At 27.7% G+C, this 23,925-nt stretch overlaps 1 protein-coding gene across 1 annotated transcript; it reads left to right on the forward strand.

The window, feature by feature from the left end:
- Window positions 1-1,501: 1,501 nt before the first annotated feature.
- Window positions 1,502-17,373, forward strand: LOC132952607 (actin depolymerising venom protein gelsolin 1-like). Its single transcript, XM_061024943.1, has 10 exons — window positions 1,502-1,660; window positions 8,509-8,729; window positions 13,563-13,637; window positions 13,748-13,816; window positions 13,890-14,013; window positions 14,454-14,747; window positions 16,383-16,498; window positions 16,554-16,655; window positions 16,740-16,877; window positions 16,942-17,373. Exons 2-10 carry the CDS (start codon window positions 8,526-8,528, stop codon window positions 17,029-17,031), a joined length of 1,212 nt encoding a protein of 403 aa, XP_060880926.1. The 5' UTR covers window positions 1,502-1,660; window positions 8,509-8,525; the 3' UTR covers window positions 17,032-17,373.
- Window positions 17,374-23,925: the final 6,552 nt, after the last annotated feature.

A 23,925-nucleotide genomic window follows, 5' to 3' on the forward strand; every position in this document is an offset into this window, starting at 1 on the left:
TGTCTTAAATCTATTACATTTTTTACATAACAACGTGTTTAAATAACCGATAATATGAAACTAAAAATGTAATGATAATATTTTATTATCGGATCTCGTATTAACTATCATATTCTGTATAGCGCATCTTGTTTTGAGCTAAACGTTTCAAGAAAAAATTAGCTGAATGTGGGTGGATTACGGTCAGATCTTATTTTTATGATATAAAAGTTGTAAGGAATTTAGGAATTAACCAAGTATATATTCTGTGTAATAAAAAATCTGGATGGTATATATAATTTTAGATTTTTCTTAAGTCTAAATTTGTTCTACCTAATGGATGGACTATAATACCTGTGCAATCATTTCTAGCAAAGATAAAAGATAATAAGAAGACAGTGTGTGACGACCGATTGCAAGAGGGCTCAGAGGGGCTCCCGCACCACGAAATGGCACATTAGTCATAAGCACAATAAAAATTTAAAGGGGAGCTACCTCCTCAAGATATATGTTCACCCTACGTCTATGACAAGGATTCACTAAAAATTAGGGGTTGCATGTAGTGATAAAAAATAATAAACAGTGTCTATAAATAAAAAAAATTATACCGAAAAAAATATTGAAATTTACTAGTTTGTTAATAAGAATTAAAAATACTTAAAAATAAAAATGTTGAAATCTTTTAAACATGACTGCAAGTGGTTCAACATTTTAAAATAATTAAAAATGTTTTAAGCTTGCATTACTTAAATAAAGGTGTGTTAAATATTTATCAAGTATTATAAATTGTAGGTTCAACATGAGTGTTCAGATAAAATGGTAATATCGATATACAATATAGGTATTATGTCGTTACGGTATAGGTACCTGCACAAGAAATTAGATTGTTTCTCGTAAATTTTTACAAACAAAAAATATAGATTTATATTTATAAGTTATAACTTTTAACATTAGAACTGTAATTATACCGATAACGGTGTTTTTTCAGAAAAAACTTTGTTAAATTTAACTAAATAGGTACTTATTAAATTTCTTCGTTACCATAATATGTAGCTAATATTAATGTCAAGAGCTTTAAATGTTGTTCTTTTGTAGGTATACTTCTAAGTTCTAGCACAAACATGTAGTTCTGATTAATGTTTAGGTATATATAATTTATTAATTTGTAATGACTTATGATGTAAACAACATTTATAACATTATACAACAATAATACGTTACAACACGTGTTTTGTTTACATCATAAGTCATTGCAAATTATAATATATCAGCATTAATCAGAAATATAGTTAGTTGGTATTGTTTTGAATGTTTGTGATTCGATTAATACTTAGGGACTTCCGAGTATACAGAGGTTATCATTATCATAAAATCGATACATGGATATTTATTTTGATAATTATTAAGAATACTAAAACACATGTAATACGTATAATGTATATACTATATAGTCTATAGTGTATACCTACTACTATTATTCCTTTCCCTTCGCGTGTATAAATTGACATCATACGAAAGGTCAAATACGTGGCAGCATACAATAGATCAAGTGCTGCCTGTTACATGGCCATCCTTCTGTTTAGATCATTATTTGTTTTCATTTCAAACAAGTAGTAGGTACTCGTTTTACAGAATCTGAACAGTCCTGATAAATACAAATTTTAACTGCTGTGTATTTGAGGTAAGATGTTATATTATTAGCTGGTTACTATTTAATCTTTTAATTTAATACTATGAATTAATATTACATTAATTTTCTATTAATACTACAATAATAAATTATAAGCTTTAATTATGTCTTATTATTCATTTTTATCAACAAAATTTTACATTTATTTAGAAATGTTGGTTAGGTTATTGAAATTTTTTTAAATATGATATTTAATTTAATTTATTCAATTTATTTTACATATTGTATTGAGCACAAATAAATTAATATAACATAATATTATGGTTATTAACTATATTAAATGGCGTTACAACCCATGTTAATTTTATAAATTATGTTTTGTCACCTAGGTTTGTTGTGTGATTTAAGGATATTAGGTTTATTTGTTTGGATGACAAAAAAAATGATATGTAAAACCAAAATTATTGATAGGTCAACTCAAAGGGCGCTGAACCCAATGTTCAGAACGGTCAGGCCACACCCTAAACACTTTTTTTTTAATGTGTCTAGGAGCCGGGTCACCACTGAGGGGTCTATTTAGTTTAAAATTCACACCACAATATTATGTTTAACTTAATGAAAATTATGGATAAATCTCTACAGTTCAAACAATATGTGTCTAATTATACTAATGTATACACATAGTTATATGATGGGTGTTTGTGTATGAATAAATCAAATTACATGTAATAAATTTATAAATGACAATGTATTGCGTTAACGATGTTTCTTTCGAAATCGAACAAATTAGATTTTCAAACATTGTATATTTCCCTAATAAGTATAAATGTAGACTTGTGGCCACGTGGGGGGCTTGAGGCCGTTGGACTTTCATTCTTAAAAGTTCGGCGCCAATGTGTCGACTCTACGCACGACATATATACTTAAGATATTTGGACTGTCTCAAAAAAAAAATATCGAATATTTTTTGTACTATTATTATAAGTTTTCAATATAGTAACACTCAAAATACTTTGGTTTATTTAAAATAATTCTTTACTTGTCTACTAATAGTTGTAATAAAATATATTATTTTTTTAAACATAAAATATACCTAACTATATTAAATTTAAATTGTATTTTTAAATACCTAGATTTAATGATAATAATGACGTCAGGTTATTAATTAAAATCGGTTTATATTAATTATTTCTGTACTTCGAACGCCTTATTTTGTTGGTTCTAGTAATTTTAGCATTCCTGCGTGCAGCACTGTCTTACAGTCTACATATCAGTACAGTAGCTATTATGTATCCTTTCTGTTTTATAAGTAGTTGACGCAGTTATTAAAATTCCATTTATATTTACCACTAGACGGCAGTGCTTATTCGACTTCTAAAAACGAATACATATTAATATAAGTCCAGTCACCACTGGCAGTAACCACTTTCCACCATTATATTTTGCAATTAGTTCCAAACCCAATCGTTCAATATTTTGAAATTATAAATAGTATTATTATAATAATGGCGTCATCCGTGATTTATAAGATTGAAATTTTGTACCTATACATTCACATTCAGTGGTGATTTTTTTATACTCATTTTGTTATATATTATAATATATAATAATATAAATATATGTGTGTTCTCACTTGGAGAATGGATTTGTTATTAAATATAAATTTATAATTTTTGCCATACATTAAAATATATAAATCGTTCCATCACTATTACAATAATTAATATAATAATATGTATGTTAGTTGGATGTTTTATATTATAATATATTTTCGTCCTCGCAACTCACGCCAGCATACAAATTTATACATACCTAAATAAACAAACATCAAATAATAAATATAGACAGTACCTAAAGACAATTTAGTACATACGTGCATAATATATTGAACATTGTAGTATGTATAATGACATGTTATCAACATAATTATTATTGGAAACGCTTTATATTTTACTGAGCTAATCGGTCGCATCATATTAAAACTACTATTAGTAAGAACGTATGACTAATATAACTATAATAACATTGATTAGGTTTCAGATGTAGAACGGTGCCGACCACTTCATCGCCTAATGTCTATATAATTATGGAAATTAGAATATTCGTAAAATTATATGTCATACATAATAAGTTATGACGTAGGTATATTATAATAGTTAAGACGACATGTCGACATATAATACCTATATGATGGTTATGGACTATAGTTTTGTAAAACCTAAGAAATTCAATTTATTTTATTTCTTTAACTATAGACACTCGGCTAATTCGATAAAATACGATTTTTTTTTATATATAACTTTTTAGCAACACGATTAAGCATAACATATTTTATGCGACGTTGCCATTTATGTTGCCGAATTAGTAGTAACAAGTAGTATTGATGCATTTCACGAATTAATATAATTTGTCATGTGACAACGGTTTTATATTTTCTGACTACATTAATTACTTTACACAACTATATTGAAAATCACTGTCAATTTCTGCAGAATATTTGGACTGAATTTTTTTTGCCGAACCAACAATTATTTTTTATTAAAAAGAACTTTCATATTAATTTCTGTTGTCTTATTTAATTCTGTAGAACTGTCGATGCGGCTGAAAGCTTTCATCGCACGTACATTTCTCAGTTTTATTCACCTCGCCCTCATGTTCGTGCAGTCGTTAGGGTATTGCACTATTACTCGAAACACAAGCAGATAAAATATGTTGACTAGGATTAATTCAATTCAACACAACCCACACAATTACAATCCACTAAAGAAATTAAAAAGCTATAATTTAATATAAAAGCCTTCGACCAATATTCAAATCGTATAAGAATACGGAACCTCTACTATAAAGTATTTTGAGGAAAAAAATATTTTAATATTATAATATTATGTTAACAGTCTAGTTAAGAATACTTTTTAAATGTGGATTATTTTGAGGGGCAAAATGATACTTTTGCCCCTCCCCCCCACAATTACACCACTGCTCTGATACGCCCATAGATTTTCTCAATCGTGTCATAAAAAAGGCGTTTTACCTATGCTCAATCGTCTTGAAGCCGCCTAATGCTTACGGACTATGTGTGATATATTCAATGCACCGCTGTATGATACCTATTTGAGATAAGACAATTGTCAATGTTTAAGCTGTATGATACATTGATATCTATTTGAGATAAAACAATTTTCAATGTTTAAGCTGTAATATATTTAATATTATACAATAGTGATGGATTGATGACCATCGTCGATGCAGGGATACATTACATATACCGTATACATTTTACCATGGTAAAGGCACTTGGCCACTTTACTGGCTGTGTGAAAAACTAGGGGCGGCAAAAAAATTTAATAACCATAACCAAATTGTTGGTTTTTACAAAAGTCTTAAAACTCATTTTATGCGTTAGAAACAAATTGTATTAGGTTGCCCATACCGATAGATAATATATTAAGTAGGTACGCATAACAGTTCATTAAAACTAGGTGCTATAACTTGTTTGAAAAAAAATATGTAATAATAATCCTGTAGGGTAGGTACCTCCTAATCACAATTCATGAAATAATATTTTTGGGTTATTTTTGTAACCCAAATTATAGGTACAATATGTCAACGTAATATTATGATGCAAAAGAGAAAACGTGAAATAAATATAATATGAGGAAAACAATTAAAATAACGACGATGTTTAATCAAAAACATAACGAATAACGATCAAACGAGATGATAATATTATGATTATTTCAAAATGTGTTTATACAAAAAACCAGTGGCCACTGACCACAGCTCAAACGTTGTACGGTAATGTGCTGAATAATCGAGTTAAGCAATTCATAGGAATATATAGAAATATTGCTGGTGATGAAAATCGACGAAGAAAAACCTTCGTGATGAAATCACCAGTGAATATTTCCCAAGAGAATATTATGCACAATATTATAGGACGGAAAAATAAGTGAACGAACGACTGACGAAACCACTAGAACTATAATTCTCACGACAATCATTTCAGTATACCTGCTAAAGGAACTGACATATTACTCAACACGCTTTTCAAAAACAAAAAAAACTTAAGTAACCATTATAATACCACCTACTTACTTGATGTTATATTATTCAAACGGCCAATATAGACAACGGCACACTCCCCCACGCAGTCGGTGCACACGATATACATCGGTACATTTATAAGTACGAGTACAAGCCATGTATAACCAATTATAGATAGCCAACAAGTCCCTGAAGGTATAATATATTAGGTGATAAAACGAGGAAGAATGAAGAAAACAATAGTATGTGCCCGAGTGTAGAACTTAAATAGGCTAAACATAGAAATAATAATATTATTACAACTCGATAACAATGACGATTTTGAGTAGGTATTTTACATAGACTATATTATGCACCTATCTAGTATGAAGTGTTTTCATTATATTTTTAATTTTTTTTTTACTCCATTGAATCTCATAATTTATACTCTGTTAATAATAAAGTTAATAATAAATAATAATTAGTCTTTATTATACGTCAAGTATGTATCATGTGTCGAAAATAATAACAGCGTGGAGTACGTTGGCACCAAAATTAATATTTACTTTTTTTTGCTCACAATAATATCAATTAATTAGATTAGGACAGTTGGTACTTACTGTATAAACCGCTTTCATTATAGATACCCACTTAATTAAAAATGAACTTTATACAGTATTAAGTTTATGAATTTATTATAACTCCAACCATGTATTATCGTAATTTGATTAAATCATATTAATAATAATATTATTATTACAAAAAATATTCTTATAATCCCTTGCTATTATATAATATCTAATATTAACATGACGTCTTGTTGATGGGTTAAATCGATATACTTAATTTTAATTTTTTATATGTCTATAATATATACCTTCAAAGAATCTGAGTCTGCCACAGCACGCACGCACACACACACACACACACACACACACACACACTCACGGTCACGCAGGATCTTCCGAATTTCGTGTGACAAAACTGATAGGGATAATGTCGGTTCTTATATGCGATCCCTACGACTATTGTCACACAATATTAGGAAGACCCTGTATACGCGTCATATTCATTATCAAACGTATTGAATACTTCGTAACCCGAAGTTCCGTGTATAATTGATAGGTAGTGGATTTTTGAAAACTCTGACATTGATTGCTAAACAAACTCAAGGTCTCATCCGGTGTGTAGTGATGATGGTATTAAATGGTAATATAATAATTATATCACTAATAAATAATAATTACAGAATTTAGTCGATTAATATTAAATTTTAAAATCAACGCGCTACTACTCATGTATATAATGAATGTTCATGCATAATATAATATTATGAACTAATTTAGATAAAAACAGTAATAGGTTAAGTCAAAAACATCGGTAAAATTGAGTTATGAGTTTAGATTGGAAAAAAGCCTCCATCAGTGTTGTCATCATATAATAACAGTTCACGAACTTTATTTCAGACATTTTTCATATTAAATTGTTAGCTTCGATGGGGTTAACACTTGGTAAACATACATCGCTATATTCACTGTATAAATTTAAAAAAAACCAAATTTTTTTAATGAGTATTTAGCACTTTTATAATATTGATTATAAATGACACATATTTAATACATATTAGGTAGATTATAGATATGGTATTCTTCTACTTTATTAAAATCAAATACTAATCTAATCTTTATGGTATTATCAATTTATATATTTATCAAATATATATGATTTATATGAAGGTTTTAAAAGTGATTTATTATTTAAAATAAATATTAAAATGTTATAATTTATTACGTACATACCTTATAATATTATTTTAATAATTTGCAAATAATTCTACTTGTCAAAGTAAATTTATTGTTCCTATTTAATTTGCATCTAATATATAACTATTTTATCTTATCTATACGATATAGTTTATCTACTCCAACAACTTGAAATATTAACGTGGTCTTGGATATATAAATACTATTGCAATGTATCGCATTTTTAAATGTATGATACCCAAATTTACACATAATTTGGTTTGAAAAATATTATAATTGAGTCCGAAAAATCATATTATTTCAAAAATCATCTCCTTCCCATTTTACAGACTTATGAATGTCATTAGTCAGCAGGTACCTATAACACAATATATCAAAAAATTAAAATTAGAGTATCAAAAAGTTAATATAATTATTAATATAATATAATATATCAATTGAAATTTTCAGTAAAAATGTTATATACATTTTCATTATAAATATTATTATTATAAAATATCGCTACCGAGCACCGATGGTCGACTATATACCACTAATTTATTATTTGTATAAAAAGTGTTATCTCATCCTACGCTGTACTGCCTGTAGTCTGTTTAAGTAATTACATTACGTAGATAACAATAATAGGATGTAGACAATTTTAAATTAAATAAAAGCGGAGAAAAAATAGTTTATTTAAGATACACTTACCTAAAACAGCTGAGTATACAAGGGAAAACCTTATTTCATTTAAAAATGTTCCACAAAACTTTTACAAATTGTCCTGGAGGCTGGAATACTATAAGGATTAATAATCATACGATTTAAAAATTAAATATAATTTTGTTCTTTTTTTCTTTTGGATTTTGTATTTTTGTTGGTCTTATGGTCTTTGTTTCCAGGATTAGGATTTTCTTACTGTTATCTTTACGTCATTAATCGTATTAATTATAATTGTCTATATAAAATACACGTAGATACACGCAGATACACGCAGATACACAGATAAATAAACTGGTGTAATGCGCGTTTTAGTCATTAAAATTGATATGGATGTGTTTGGGAATTATCCAGTTGTTACGATAACGTATATTTTGTCATATTACTCATTTTGCAATTAAACTTGGTTTTCAGGCAAGCGAAACGTCACGATGACGTTAGCTACAAAACACAATAGCATGACTTCACCACTAGCGCTCCTACAATTGATACTGTTTATTACTTTCTCGTCATCCGAAGCGGCGTCAACGGGTTCGTCAAGTTCAAAAACGCCTGCTCTAGTCCGGACGTCAGTTATGCATCCCGCGTTTGAATCTGCCGGCAAAACTGCTGGACTCAAAATTTGGAGAATCGAGGTAAAACTTATATTAAAATACTATCATATCCCTATAGAACAACCTACCTAATATTATATCGTAATAATAAAATGTAAAAGTGTTACTTTTATCAATAATTATATAGAAACTTTCTCTTTTTTATAAAACCAGAATCGTATACCTATACTATTTGGTATAGATATACTATATGCATGTAGCCTAAATTATGATTGTTCTCCTGCATATCTATTTTTATTCTTAATTCAAATCTATCGAATTGCAAATGATTAGTGTAATTTTATCGAAAATATTATTTTTCTACGTTTAAAATTAAAATAAACGTACCACATCTATTACATATAGATATATATAATAATGTACCAAAATATTTTAAATTTATACAGGATGAATATTTTCAAGATAAACGCTTAATTTTTGGAAAGTATTCACATTTTTAAGGTAATTTTTTAAAAAAATTATGTTTTATACATAATTATGACTTTAAAAATTCAAACTATGTAAGCAAAAAAAAAATATTTCCCAAAACGTTAATACAAAAGTATTTTCGAGATCGAGATTTTGAGTGTTTACTATGGTAAAAAAATATACTGCATATTTTTTTAAGGAGTATTATTTAGATACAAGGCTGAAACACAATGTCTGGCCTCAAGAAAATAGTATTTTATTTGAAAATAAAACAACTCGGTATCGTCTTTCCAATTCACTGAATTGCCCGCTAATTACAACTGACGAAACCCATAATTAAACATGATAGGTATAATTATATCAATTAAATATACTAATTAAGAAGTCTAAAAAATCGTTTTTCTTCTTTTTTTTATGTAGCTATTCTGTTGTTTTATTAATTACCTATGTAGTACACGTTTGTAAACATAATAAGATATTTTAACTTTAAAATTAATTCTTCGTGCCTATTTTTCAAATTAATATTAATAATAATAAATAAAAAAATAAATATATTGGAATAAAATAATAAAGTAGACTGGTAAAAATATATGGGTTATGTATTTTAATTTATTTGATATTTGACACAGAATATCTGTCATATACAATAATGTCTAATTTCTCCATACTATTGACAGATATAAAAATATACAGTAAAACCAATTAACCTACTATGTAATAATATATAGTATCAAAATAATATGTCAGTATCTAGTTGCGTGTTAATAAAAAAAAAAATTATTTTATTTAAAGCTCTATTGATTAAAATAGCATATTAACTGTAGCCACACAGGTAATACTATAATACCTACTCAATAAAAAAATAAAACGATCAATCACAATATTTAATATAATAACATCTTGTGGTTATTTTCGTATAGGTATATTTTTTTACATTTTTAATTTCGCATCAGTTTTTAATTTCTTAGGTCCTTGTATTTAATACGTTAATATTTATAGCTATAATAATATAACTATGCAAGGATACCATGTGAATGCGTAAAAATTTCAAAATCCCTATTAGAAAATAATGTTATTGTACTATATATTTTGAATACAAATAATATATATATAAAGTTTTCCCATTCTAGTAGATATATTATATGTATTTACTATTTATCCATTAAAACAATTAATTCATTTTTTTATGGTCTGGTAATAATAATAAGAACGTATAGGTAGATGGGTAATTAAAATTAAGAGTTTATTTTTATTACAATATGCTATCATTACATTATCTTTCGAACAAAGTTGCAAATATTTCATGATACATAACTGTAGTCTGTACTCACTAGTAATAAGCAATAATAATAATAATAATATTGTATATTTTAATCGTGCAGAGCATCATAAAATTATAACAACACGTCATCACTCATCGGCTAAATTGTTGGTACTTACTTTAATCGGCGACTGCAGAGTAATACCGACGACAGTCGAGTGTAAAGATTTAGTTTCAGAACGTTTTTTTTTGTCTGTTTTAATATGAATAACCTTCATAGAAACATGTTTTATGTTTGACCCATACATTATCAGACGAACTGTTTATAAATAATTTAACTTCATAATATTTTTATATTTTATTTAAATAGGCTTGGACGTTTTGAGTACATAATAAAGTATAAACATGTAGTATTTTTTCTTACATACGCCTTAACTAGGGGAATAGTGAATCCTACCTAACTCTTATTTTTTTATACAGGTTATTACAAAATTAAATGTTATTTAAACAATACAACTTACAGTTACACACACTTTAGATGACTTGAAAGCGCTGGTTCACTCTGTATAAAACAAAGATTCTATACTACAATAATACGCAGTCCTATACTCAAAGATGTACATTGTATATGCAATAACTATTTATCTTAAGAATACAATTTATAATGCAATGGAGTAATAAATAGTAACGTAGAATAATAGTTTTCATGGTCAATTCGTGTTTATTTTTTAAATAAATTTACTTTTTATTAATTGTAATTACAGTGATTTCTAACCTTTTTTTTAAATGACAAAATATGGTTTTAGATACTAAATAGTAAATACTAAACATTACTTACATATAAATATATAAAAATTAAACGTACTTGGAATAATATTATTATTGTCAATATTCCAAATTAGAACGTATGAAAATATGTTACACGCGGTTTTTATTACAAGCCGCCTACTATAAGGTCTGTACATACAATAGATTTATTTTTTGTAATTTTGATGACGTAAAAGTAGGCCATCATCAGAACACGTTACATGTGCAATCCAAAATAATATAATTTCTCGGTTTGAATTTGATAAATCCCATTCAAATGTTTACGCGCAGAATACACAGCAAAAACAAAATATACCTATACTTCGGATAGTAAACCTCAAAATTTTAAAATAGTAAGTTAATAAATAGTATTATTGCAGTAGATAACAAGTATTCGAGTACCAATAATAATTTTATTTTAAATGAGCACTGAAAACGGTATGTAAACTGTTTTTTTTTTTAAGTTCGTTGGTTAGACGTTAAAACAGTACAACAGCTTATAATTAGTAATTACTATATTGTTATTATATTAAAACAAAACAGTAAATATGTACATTTTTCTCTAATAAATAGTAAATAAAGAATAAAACACATTTTTTATTCTCATTAAATGGTTTGCACTATTTTCAAACTTTACTCGGACGAACATATAGGTAGATCGTCATGAGTATATTATTCAAATATTTAATCGCAAAAACATAAACATAAATCAATAATAGTTCATCTTATCTGATTAATTAAATATGAACAACATTTATCATGATAACAGTATACCTACTTATTATGATATTTATTATTTATATTATGTATGGATACCTAACTAGTAACTGTAGGCTTCTAATCTGTATATAATAATATAATAAAATATTTCCCTAGGTGAAACTTTCGTGTAGGTAACAAAATTATCGAGGCGAGCAAAATATATTAATTTGACATAATTTTGGTAGCTTTTATAATTTGTAAAGGTCATGACTCCTGAAAATACAATACAATAACCAGAGAAAATGCGTTAATTTTATACGAAAGTCGGGATAAGGGCAACAATTACCAACGAGGTGCTCCTTATCATTTACATCTATATGACTATATAATATCAATTCCTACTTATAGTATTTATACCCGCCTCCGGTTTAAACTTTAAACGATGGTTTATAGTCTGTAAAAGTGTACTTGGTAGTAGGTATAGTGAATTAGATAATAATATATGCGGGTTAAGTTGTTCGATTTTTTGAAAGTAGGTAAGTTTATGCGTCTATAATGTATATAATACCGGTATACCGGTATAATTAGATGTATATATTTGAAATAAGCTAATATTTTTTCGTTCGTTACAATACGCATGCGTTAAAATAATTAGTGGGTACATCGTGTTTATAAATAATTACTATTATTATCATATCAGTAAATGTAGGTAATACAGACTTTATCCGATTTCCTCAACAACAATATACCTATACCTACTTGAAAATTCCAATAATTGGCTATTTAAAATGCATAGGTATTCATAATAATATAAAGATATGTTTCAAAATATTATCGACCGATAGAAAGAACTTCTGTAACCGAAAATGTTTCACTATACAGAGTACTAAATACAAGAAAACGAATTATTCTAAAACCTCGGCACGTCGTCAAGAATCTAATATGGATTGACATTTAAAAAGCAATCACGTTGTATTATAATTGATGAAGAGTGGAAGTTTATACTTAGACTATTATTATGCATAAGAAAATATTAAACATTTAAAAAAAAGTCACGCGATAGAGTAAAAAATATAAATTGTCTTCGAGCATTTTTATACTATCTACTAATGGCGCTACTTTTTTTGGCAAACTTGATCAGATGTACAATATTATAGTATATTGCCTTGGCAACTTGAAGGCTATAATAAATGTTAAGTAGACAATGGTCATGTTCTCTGCGTGTATGTACCTATTATGTGATAAACTGACATGTCGTCTAGTGGTAAAACTGGTATAAGTCCGAAGAGGTACTATGATGCCTTTGTTTCATGTTTCCTATTATTACATAATATCTAGGTTTTGATGTTTGAACGTTTAATACATCTACAATGTAGATACAGTTTAATACAAAAGCACATACCTATTTTGGGCTATTCGTTGTTAATTTCCTCCTTCCAGCTCTGGTGTATAGTTCATTGGTAATAGTGTAATGCTGTAATAGACATAATATTATAACAATGGCGTGGACGTAACATTACTGCGGGTGGGTGAAATGGAATTTAGAAAATCAGTTGTAAATATTAATAAATACGTTTTCTAAAATGTAAGCCTTATAAAATATTATTTTTTCCTAATCAATTTACAAAACGTATTTAACAGCGAGTTCCTATAATTTATGTTTCTATTTTTTATAGGATTTCGAACCTGTGCCTTACCCAGTAAAGGATTATGGAAAATTTTTCACCGGAGACTCGTACATTGTTTTAAACGTAAGAATATAAAATATTATATATACAATCTATATTACACACGCATATTAGAATTTCGACTATTACCTATTTTCTGATTAGTTTGATCACAAAAACATTTGTATTTTTAGTCAATAAAAGGTAAAAACGGCCAGCTTTCATCGGACATTTTCTATTGGTCGGGTACTACATCATCTCAAGTTAGTAAATTAAGTTTAAAATTTAAATTGTTTAAATTGTTGATTAAATACCTACTTTATTTTTTCTTTCAAGGATGAAGTTGGTGCTGCAGCGATTCTTTCTATTCAATTAGATGACGCTCTTGGTGGAAGCCCAGTGCAACATAAAGAAACTCAAGATCACGAAAGTCAAGCTTTTCTATCTTTGTTCACACCTTGTTAGTATACTATAGTGATATATTATAACTTATAAGTGTACAGGGTCCTCCAAATATTATGTGAACAAATGATGGAGATTATAATATTATATAATTATGTCGATTTTTACGTGATCCCTGCCATTTTTGTTACACAATATTCGGAAGATGGAAGATCCTGTATATATAATTATATTAATTCATTAACAATAAATAAACTATATAATTAAATTCAAACATAACCAAAATCTATAAAATATTTACTTAATTCTCAGCAAATAATATTAAATCCAAAAAATAGACTTTGTCTTACACGTCCATTATGATGACAACTTAATTACCTATGTTGTTAAAATGATAAATCACTGAAAAAAAGTAAATATTTTATACATTTGTGTATCGCTATGAAGTAAGTTCAAAGTTTATATTAATTAATATTAATAATGTCTAATTTAATTTAGCTATACGTTATATGCCTGGTGGCATAGCTTCCGGTTTTCATCATGCAGAAATTAATGCTGGAGGTGAAAAAAAACTATACCAAGTTAAAGGCAAAAAAAATATTCGAGTCAAACAAATTGAACCAAAAGTGACGTCCATGAACCAAGGTGATTGTTTCATTTTGGACACAGGCAAAGAAATTTTTGTGTATGTAGGACCTCAAGCTAAAGGAACAGAACGTTTGAAAGCTATAAATGTAGCTAATCAAGTAAGAGATCAAGATCATTCTGGAAGAGCCAAAGTAAACATAGTTGGTAAGTAACAAGTCAATTGTTAATATAATAATACTTTATATTACCTATGCAATTTTTTTTAACCTAACAATTGTAAAATCTATATGAGACTTATAAAATGTATACCTATGTAACGACTTAACATAACTTTTGTTGCTATACGTATTATTCATGTGTTACTATAATATATTTCTAAATGTAATATAATACTGAATACATTACTAAATTATAATTTTTAAAATGAAATGGAGTATAATGAAACCAATGATCAATAAAAATACTAATTTACATTTTTTTGTTTTAAACAATTTAAATTCAAAATCGAGTAATAAAAATGATATATTTAAAATTATTATCTACAATTAATAATGATACTTTATGTATATTTTAGTTATTTTACTTGTTTTACTTTCTTGATTTTTAATCAAGTAAGTATGGTAATTGAAATGAAAAAAGTATGAATTTTGAAAAGTTTAAGAATTTGTTTTAAATAAGAAAATAATGTAACTCAGTAATGATGAGTAGGTGGGTAATTTAGCTAGCTTTAATATAAAATATTATTGATATCACACCCAAACGGTATAACCACTCGAATCCATAAAAACGCCGGCGTGAACAGTCCCAAAATGTCTATTTTTTAACTTTTCTCCTAGACTATGATAGCTAGGAAGTTGGTTGATAACTCTTTAAAAAGAGATTATCAAGTTAATACTATATGCGGAATTAAAATGTTTTAAAAAAATTTATTTAATTCTTCACAGATTAAAAAAGAGTTATTTTTCGCAAGATTTTCATTTAGCGAGGTAGATTTCCGAAACTGGAGAACCGATTTTGTTGTTTGGGGTCTTGTTAAATTCACATTGGTTAGGAGAAGTGCAGTGAAGATTTTCAGAACTTTATTTCCAATCATTAATTCACTACAAAGCTGTAAAGCTGAATAACATCAAAAAATGCCCAATAAAATTTGTTTTAATTTGTTTTAATGTTCTGTGGTGAATTAACTGTTAAAGATAAAGTTCTGAAAATCTTCACTGCACTTCTCCTAACCAATGTGAATCTAACAAGACCCCAAACAACGAAATCCGCTCTCCGGTTTCGGAGATCAATCTCACTAAACGAAAATGAAAATGATTTGGGCTGTTCACACCGATATTTTTCTGGATTTAAATTGTTATACTGCTTGGGTGTGATATCAGTTAATACATTTCTAAAAATTAAAAATCAAGAAAGTTTACATGCCGATCTCTGACTTGGCAAGCGTTTTTTTTTTACTTGTTTAATACAACTTGTTTCGGTATTTGGTAGAACTTTAAAATTTGTTTTTTATTCTATACCTACCGGCTACCACTGTAATAGTAGGTACAACGACGAAATACTTGTCAAGAATTGTTAATGTTTATGACGTTTATTTTATAAAAATAAATAAACATTATTGATAAAATTATATACATAAAATAGCTGTATAGGTATTGATTTTCATAAAATCTTCATAAAAACATCAATTTTAAATTATTTTATTATAGGCCGTTTTTAAATTTTCAAAATCATTATTACCAGTAGATACCTACCTACATAGTTGGTTAAAAGTAATTTAAAACAATTAATGTAGTTATAACTTGAATTTAATACACCTAATACAATATTTGAAAATTATAGATGGATCAAGTACCCCAGACGAATTTGAAAAGTTCTTTAAAGAATTAGGATCTGGATCAGCCAAACAAGTTCCTGCGGCTGTAGACGATGATCAAGAATTTGAGAAAAAAGAAACAGTAATATATTAAGATTAGTTTGATGTTTATAGTGAATTAATTAAGTAATTTTTAGGCAACACCTGTCTTGTACAAAATATCTGACTCTCAAGGTGGAAAAATTGTATCTGAAAAAATCGACCAAAAGCCTCTTGTTCAGTCACATTTGAAAACTGATGTACGTCTTATCAATGATCTAACCTAACCTTATAATAATATTAACTTATTAAATTAAATTTTTAATTCTATTTGAATTTTTTAGGACTGCTTCATTTTGGACACTGTTTCGTCCGGAATATACGTTTGGGTTGGCAAAAAGGGTACAACTCAAGAAAAGGTAGAATCTCTAAAGCGCGCACAAGTTTTCATTAAGGAGAACAACTATCCGGCATGGACAAGAGTATGCAAAAATATTTTATTTTTTGATTAGTATGATAATTACAACTCTTATTAAACATTTATAGGTAATCAGAGTTATTGAAGGCGGAGAACCAACAGCCTTTAAACAATACTTTGAAAACTGGAAAGATAACGGCAGTCGTACTCGTTTGTAATAATTGAAAAATGACCAAACTAATTTGGTTTTACTGAAAACCTAATAAATTAATACTTTGTTTATTACGACATATTATTATAGATATCTATTACACATTTTAAATCAAATATTTAAATTAAAACGATAACACTTAATTATATTATATAACTTATATTTTAGTAAGAATAAAGTGTATGTTGTATTTTATTGTGGAGTGTAATATTAGTTTTTAATGTTTATTTTTATACTTATTTGTGAGGAGTTTAATAGTATTAATAAAAAAAAGTAATAAAGTTCATTATAAATTATGAACATTAGGAACACACTTAAAAACTTAATTAATGTATTACACTATTACATAGGTAATAATAAAAAATAGGTACCTACAGTTTCTAAATAGTTACCTACCTAAAGTTTAATTTAAAAAATGATCTATATGCTTTAAGTTTCAACCATAAAATATACGAAAGTCATCTGTTTTTTACTGAACGCGGCAGATTCTAATTAAATAATAATGATATGCAGTTATTAGTTAATTAACTGAATAATCAATCGATTTTTTTATGTTTAAATATTTCAATATATGTTGTACCATATTGTTTTTAATACAGTAGCTAATTTTTATATTAATGATTCTAAAATAATTTTAAGAATAGTACAAAATGGAAATTATAATTTATGTTAGACACACATCTCCAATTGAATCCATATTATTATTTCATACATTTAATATAGATTGGTTTTTAAAACGTTGTATTAGAGTAGCATTAGTACCTAGTTTACTGCATTAAAGTGTTTTGCTTTTAGAGTCTCAGAGATGCATTTGGTGTTATTTATTTTATTTATTTACAGCTATATACAATATAGGTTTCCGAATTTATATCGATTTCTCCATCTATAGATTTATCTTGTCGGTTTGAGATGTGTTTATTATTATTATTTATTTTATACCTAATGGAATTTCGATTTATATATTCGTATACAATAGTATACCTATATGTGGGGGGCGTCATTGGGTCATTGGGGTGCGTTTATCTTTTTTATGAACATTGCAGGTATAAGTTATAGACATAGACTGGTAGAGCCGTGTATCATTAATTATTATGATTTATGACTCATTGGGTTTTATTTTCAGAACGTATACCTTCAGTGCTATTAACATTTCCATTAGCTTTTATATTTAGGGGCTAGGTGTGTAGACTACAGAAATGCACACCCTCCTAGTCTGTAATGTTGTATTATAGCTACCTTCATTAATTGATCATCAAAATGTTTTAATTTTAACATTTGAACAAGATAATTTTGATTCAAAATATCAAACCTTTATTAAAGTAAATATAGTATTGAAATAGCATGGTCATTGTGCATAATTTATAGTACGGGTCACACACTTACATGACGTATTATAATATTGAATACATCAGTATTGCTGACGGTATATTGTTTGATAAATACTTGAATCAGGCTATTAGTTATTTTCTGTCTTACCGAAATATGATCTATTACAAATTATAATAAATAATATAATACCGTAGACATTTAGACTAAATTTATTATAAATAATTTATGATCAAGTATTTCAAAAAAAATCGTGCCTATGTAGTTTTAATATTTTTCAACTGCTATTCCAACAATATATCAGATGCCTTGTATTACATTTTCACGCTTTTTTATTCAACAAATAAAATTTTATTGACATTAATGAAAAAAAAAACTAAATAATTGAAAATAGAAAATGTCTGTAAACAGCTCAAACCAAGTTTAAATATTTTGAAAATGTTATAGTGTATAGCACAGGGGTTGCCAATCGACTGGTCGATCTTGGACGATTTCTAACTTGTAAGAATTTATTAACTATTGTTATACATTTATAATTTAGTAGATACTATCTAGTTATTAAATATATATTTCGATTTTCGGTTTGTGTGAAATGCCATTTTATCAAATGAAAGTTATAAAAGTTGAATATGTACTGAGCTATACTTTCTGATGATCATTTAGAACAGCGTTTTCGTTTAGAGGTTAGCGACTATTACCGAGATTATAATTAACTGGCCATAATATGCAATGATCGTCGACACGCTTCTACATCAACAGTATAATGTTGATATATTTTAAAACTATTTAGAAATTTAATGCAAAACACTCATTTTATATAACTTTACACTTTTATTTTACAGTAGATCTCAATAAAAAAAAGTTTGGCCACCCCTGGTATATAAAATACTAATATAAACAGTTACCGAAAATTTAAAATATCTACGGTCATTTGTTTTAGAGTTGCACCAAAAACCAAAATCAATTTTCTCAAAAATCGATTTTGCGTAAAAATTTCCGGCGCTTTTGAAAACTACTATAAAAATTTTAAATGTTGACCTCCCGACTGCATAAACTAGATTCACTTTCCCATCAAACAAGATACTGAAGTTGAAAATCCAAGCTTTTTTTACTGCCCCAAAAGCTTAAGACATACACAAAAGTTTTAAAAAAATTTATAAAAATTAAAAGAAAACATACATTATCATTGTGAAACCAATACATTCAAAATATAAAAATACTCTCCGCTCAGAATCTAAAAATACTATACGTCTAATGGTAAAATATATTTTTAGAAATTAATTTTTCATGAATAGTATATTTAGATTTAGTTCTAGTTATTTTTAAATTTTCGAAAAACAATAAGCTCATAATCTAGAGCCCAAAACACATTTTTTGAATCATGCAGAGTCTATATATAAAATAATCTTTAAACTTTGGGCCTTGGGCGTAATTGGTTGGCTTAGCCTCAATATATGTTTTTAAAAGCATTTAAACTAAGTCCTATTAAAAGATAATAAAACTATCATGGGTTCAATGTGTATAACAATAATAATAAATTAATAATTATATTAATTTGTGTATAATATAACATATTATAAGATATAATAATATGTTGGTTGTGTATGGTTATTAGTAAGTTATTAGTAATTAGTTATTAGTTGTTAGTTATTACTTATTCTTATTCCAGTCTTCGCACAAACAATCGTAACGAACCACGGTAACATAAAATATTATGATGTGTTATTTTTCTTGTATACTAACGTACCTATAGGTACATAGACCATAAGCCATGATGTAGACCATGTCGTAAAATAGATTCAGATATATAGGCGTTTATTTAAACATAAAAAAAGAAAGATAATTAATTTAATTAAGTCGCTTCTAAATACTCCAGTACGTATGAAATTAAAATATATATTTGAATAAATGTGCTTACTGTAGAATATTATAGTATGTATATGTGTTGTGGGGGTACCTATAAATAATTATTAGTTATTCTATTGATTAGGTACATTTGATTTTTGAGAATTTTTTTTTTTAATTACGATAAGGGCCTTCTGAGTTTTGACTATTTTAACTTTGATTTTCTAGGACTCTAGTCCTTGTAATCATTACTAAATCCTAGTAACACTCGTCATGTATATGATCTAAATTTTCAAATTCTTTAAATAAACGTCCATAAATGCATAAAATATTTATTCAAAAGTGTTTTACGAAAATTTCAAAATGTATAGGCACCTACTATATACTACTACTTTGGTACATATATTTTTGACTACTTGTATTTTTGACTACTTGTATTATAAAACAAAAACGTACTAATTTTCTTTATAACAAAATCACAAAAATATCTTTTTTTCGTCAAAAAATGTTATTTATTCATTTGCAAATGAGGTTTGTCGAGAGTATTTTTGTAGAACGTGATGATTCATTACTTTCAGTTTTATAACGACAATATACCACTGACACAGTCATGCAGTGTGTACAATGTACATGTGTCATGTACGAACTACGAAGTTTGTATATCCGGGTTTTTCATTGTGAGGTGTATCCTTATAGGTTAAGTATTTTCAAAAATATCTAACACATGCTTACATCAGCGTATATCATCTTGAGTTTCGGGAAATCATTTAAATTTTTTTTATGTTCTCTTTCAGCCCACTTAGCTCAATAATTATTCTATTAAAAAAAAAAGTCATAATAAATTATCTATTACCACTTCTTTGCTAAGAACACATTATTTGGAAAGTGGGAATTAAAAACATTTCGACTCGCACACAATTAATGTATTGTTAAATATGATAACAACTACTTAGATAATTTATGTTTTAGTCTACTAAACAGTATTTCACTATTTAAGAAAATTGAATATGACCACAATGAAAAATGAAAATATAATATCCAAAAATACAATTATTATAATTATATAGCCAGTTGAATATAAATGTAATAGGAATTCCGATGTTATGCTGAAAAAAATATTAAAAAGAAGAAAATTATGAACGTGAGTTAACGAGAAAGGTATAGTTTTACAATTATGAATTTTTCCTACAAAAATATGTAGTTGCATGCAATTATGAGTTTCATTATTTTTGTGTGACGTCCATTACCTACATACCTATATAATATATTTATTTCAGAAAAAAACAGTTATTGTTTAATATATGATAGTATGATATATGCGTGAAATTAAGGGTCGGATATTAAAACTTATAAAATATTATCACTACAATGCTAACATTATTTAATATTTATTTTTTTAAATATTTTGTTTATGTTTGCGATAAATAATATTCTTGTTTATACTTTACTAAAAAGTGCGACTCTAGTACATTTTACAAAAAATAAATTTAAAAAACTTATTACATGGTGATCAAAAACCAGATGAAAAAAAAAACCAGACGAACTATCAAAAAACGCGTCTAATATAATCTAGGTAGGTCGTAAGTATATCATGTCGGTCTAACGCATATAGAGTAATATACTAATATTACTCTATAGTCCAACGGGATGGCAAAGATCAAAGAAATGGGTACATTCCCGAGCATAAGCATACTAAATATAATATAATATTATGGTCGTCCTGCCATAGCCTAGGCAATTCTAACTTGATGCTATTTTTCGACGAACCGTGTAAAACGCGTAACAGGTACTGTTATCCGGTTGGGTTTAATGCATAATGTATTATAAATATTATACCGTGTGGGTAAGTAGTAAGTACGGTTACTTCGTAAAAATAAAATGTTTTAGTTGAATCAAAAAAAAAAAAACCTAGTTGTTGTATTACAATACACGTCCATCATCAAGCAACGAGAGTAGGAGATAGACAGCTGCCGATCAGGCTATCTAAGCAATTACAATAATATATTAATATGCATGTATAATTATAATACTATACATGTACCTATACGTTTAATAGGTACTAAAAGCGTATATATAATGTCTAAAATATACTATCGTATATTATCACATATTATCGCTTAGCTTCGCCGCGCTTGCGTAAGACGAATAATTCAATTCGTCAGGAAGAAAATGTCGAAATACGATAATGTCAATAATAGTTTAGTTTTAATAAAACATAAAATTACAAAATTTGAATTTTGTTACATGGTATCTATTATCACGTTGGAGAAACGGTAAAAATTCGGAGTTTCACGATTATACATCAGCTGATTGTATTATATTATGTAGGTATATTATAAAATAGGTATATATTATGAAAACACACGAAACCCGACTATAGTGCATAATATCGCCTAAATATTGTTATAACGGACTAGCGTATTGTTGATATTGCCCTGTATGGTGGTATATATATATATATTACAAGTAAATATATTATTAAAAACACGATGCGATATATTATAATACGATAATGATACAGGTACTAGGTAGTAGGTACATACAGACCACGGCGAGCGAGGTGGTAGAAAAAATAATAAAAACCAGACCACAAGACGGACACGGAAAATCGGCGGCCTCCGACCGAATAATAACTGTACCTATATCATCATCGTAAGACGCGCGGGCGGTGGGTCCGGTTGGCGGCGGACGTGGCGGTGCGGTGAGATCGCGCGATCGCATTCTTTCGTCGGGTGGCCCCGCCGCCGCCGCCGCCACCTCATTCTCTAACACGAAAACATCTCTTTCTCTCTCGATAATATAATATAATAAAATATATATGTGGCTGCTACAACACCTATCCGACAACGTAAATATATCTCACTACAAGCCGATAGTATTTGTCGCCCTAAATATTATACTTGTACGAGATGGCCATATATATATAGGCATGCACAGGGTATGAGCTTGCATGGCATGTAAGCTGGGGCGACACTTATTTCAGATGGCATAATATAAACAAAGTTCCAAAATGACACTTTTTATACAAAGAAAAAATAATATCATTTGTACGCATACAATTCTACAATATGTATTCAAAAATTATGAATATATATACTATCCTATTCAATGAACACGTCTTTATAAAAAATGGTTTTTATTTTTCAACAAAAAGTTTTGTAAAAATCTATTGTTTTCTAGAAGCAGTGCGATACTGCAATAGTACAAAAATTGTTATCAACTTATCATAAATATTTTTAAGGCAGTATTATAAACTATGAGCATATTTTATAATTTCGAAGATCACATTTTATCACAGCCGCATATAATATATACCTACCCCGTGACCAAAGTCTGCGCCTGCCTATATAGTTTAACTTTAAGTGGTAAAATAATAAAACTCCTGGCTGCTGCTGGGTGTGCAGTAAAGGGAGGGTACAATATAAAAATACTATATAGTGGAGGAAGCTGTTCTGGTAGTGTTTATTTTCTCATAAAAAATTACGTGTTCACTGTATTTATCGTTATTATATCCAACGTACCTATATATACCTATATTATACAGGTACCGATTTATAGCGCGATCTAACCCAGCAGGGGTTGAAGCGATGCTCGGCGATAGACCTGTATGCGGGGTGGATTGCAAATATGAATCGAATTATCTCTCTGTATTTTTTATACTCTCTGTTTTTTTTCCGCGTATACACGATCTCACCAGTATAATACTATAAATATTGTTATTATTTACTAC

Source organism: Metopolophium dirhodum, chromosome 9 (assembly GCF_019925205.1).
Source record: "Metopolophium dirhodum isolate CAU chromosome 9, ASM1992520v1, whole genome shotgun sequence".
Classification (NCBI taxonomy): Eukaryota; Metazoa; Arthropoda; class Insecta; order Hemiptera; family Aphididae; genus Metopolophium; species Metopolophium dirhodum.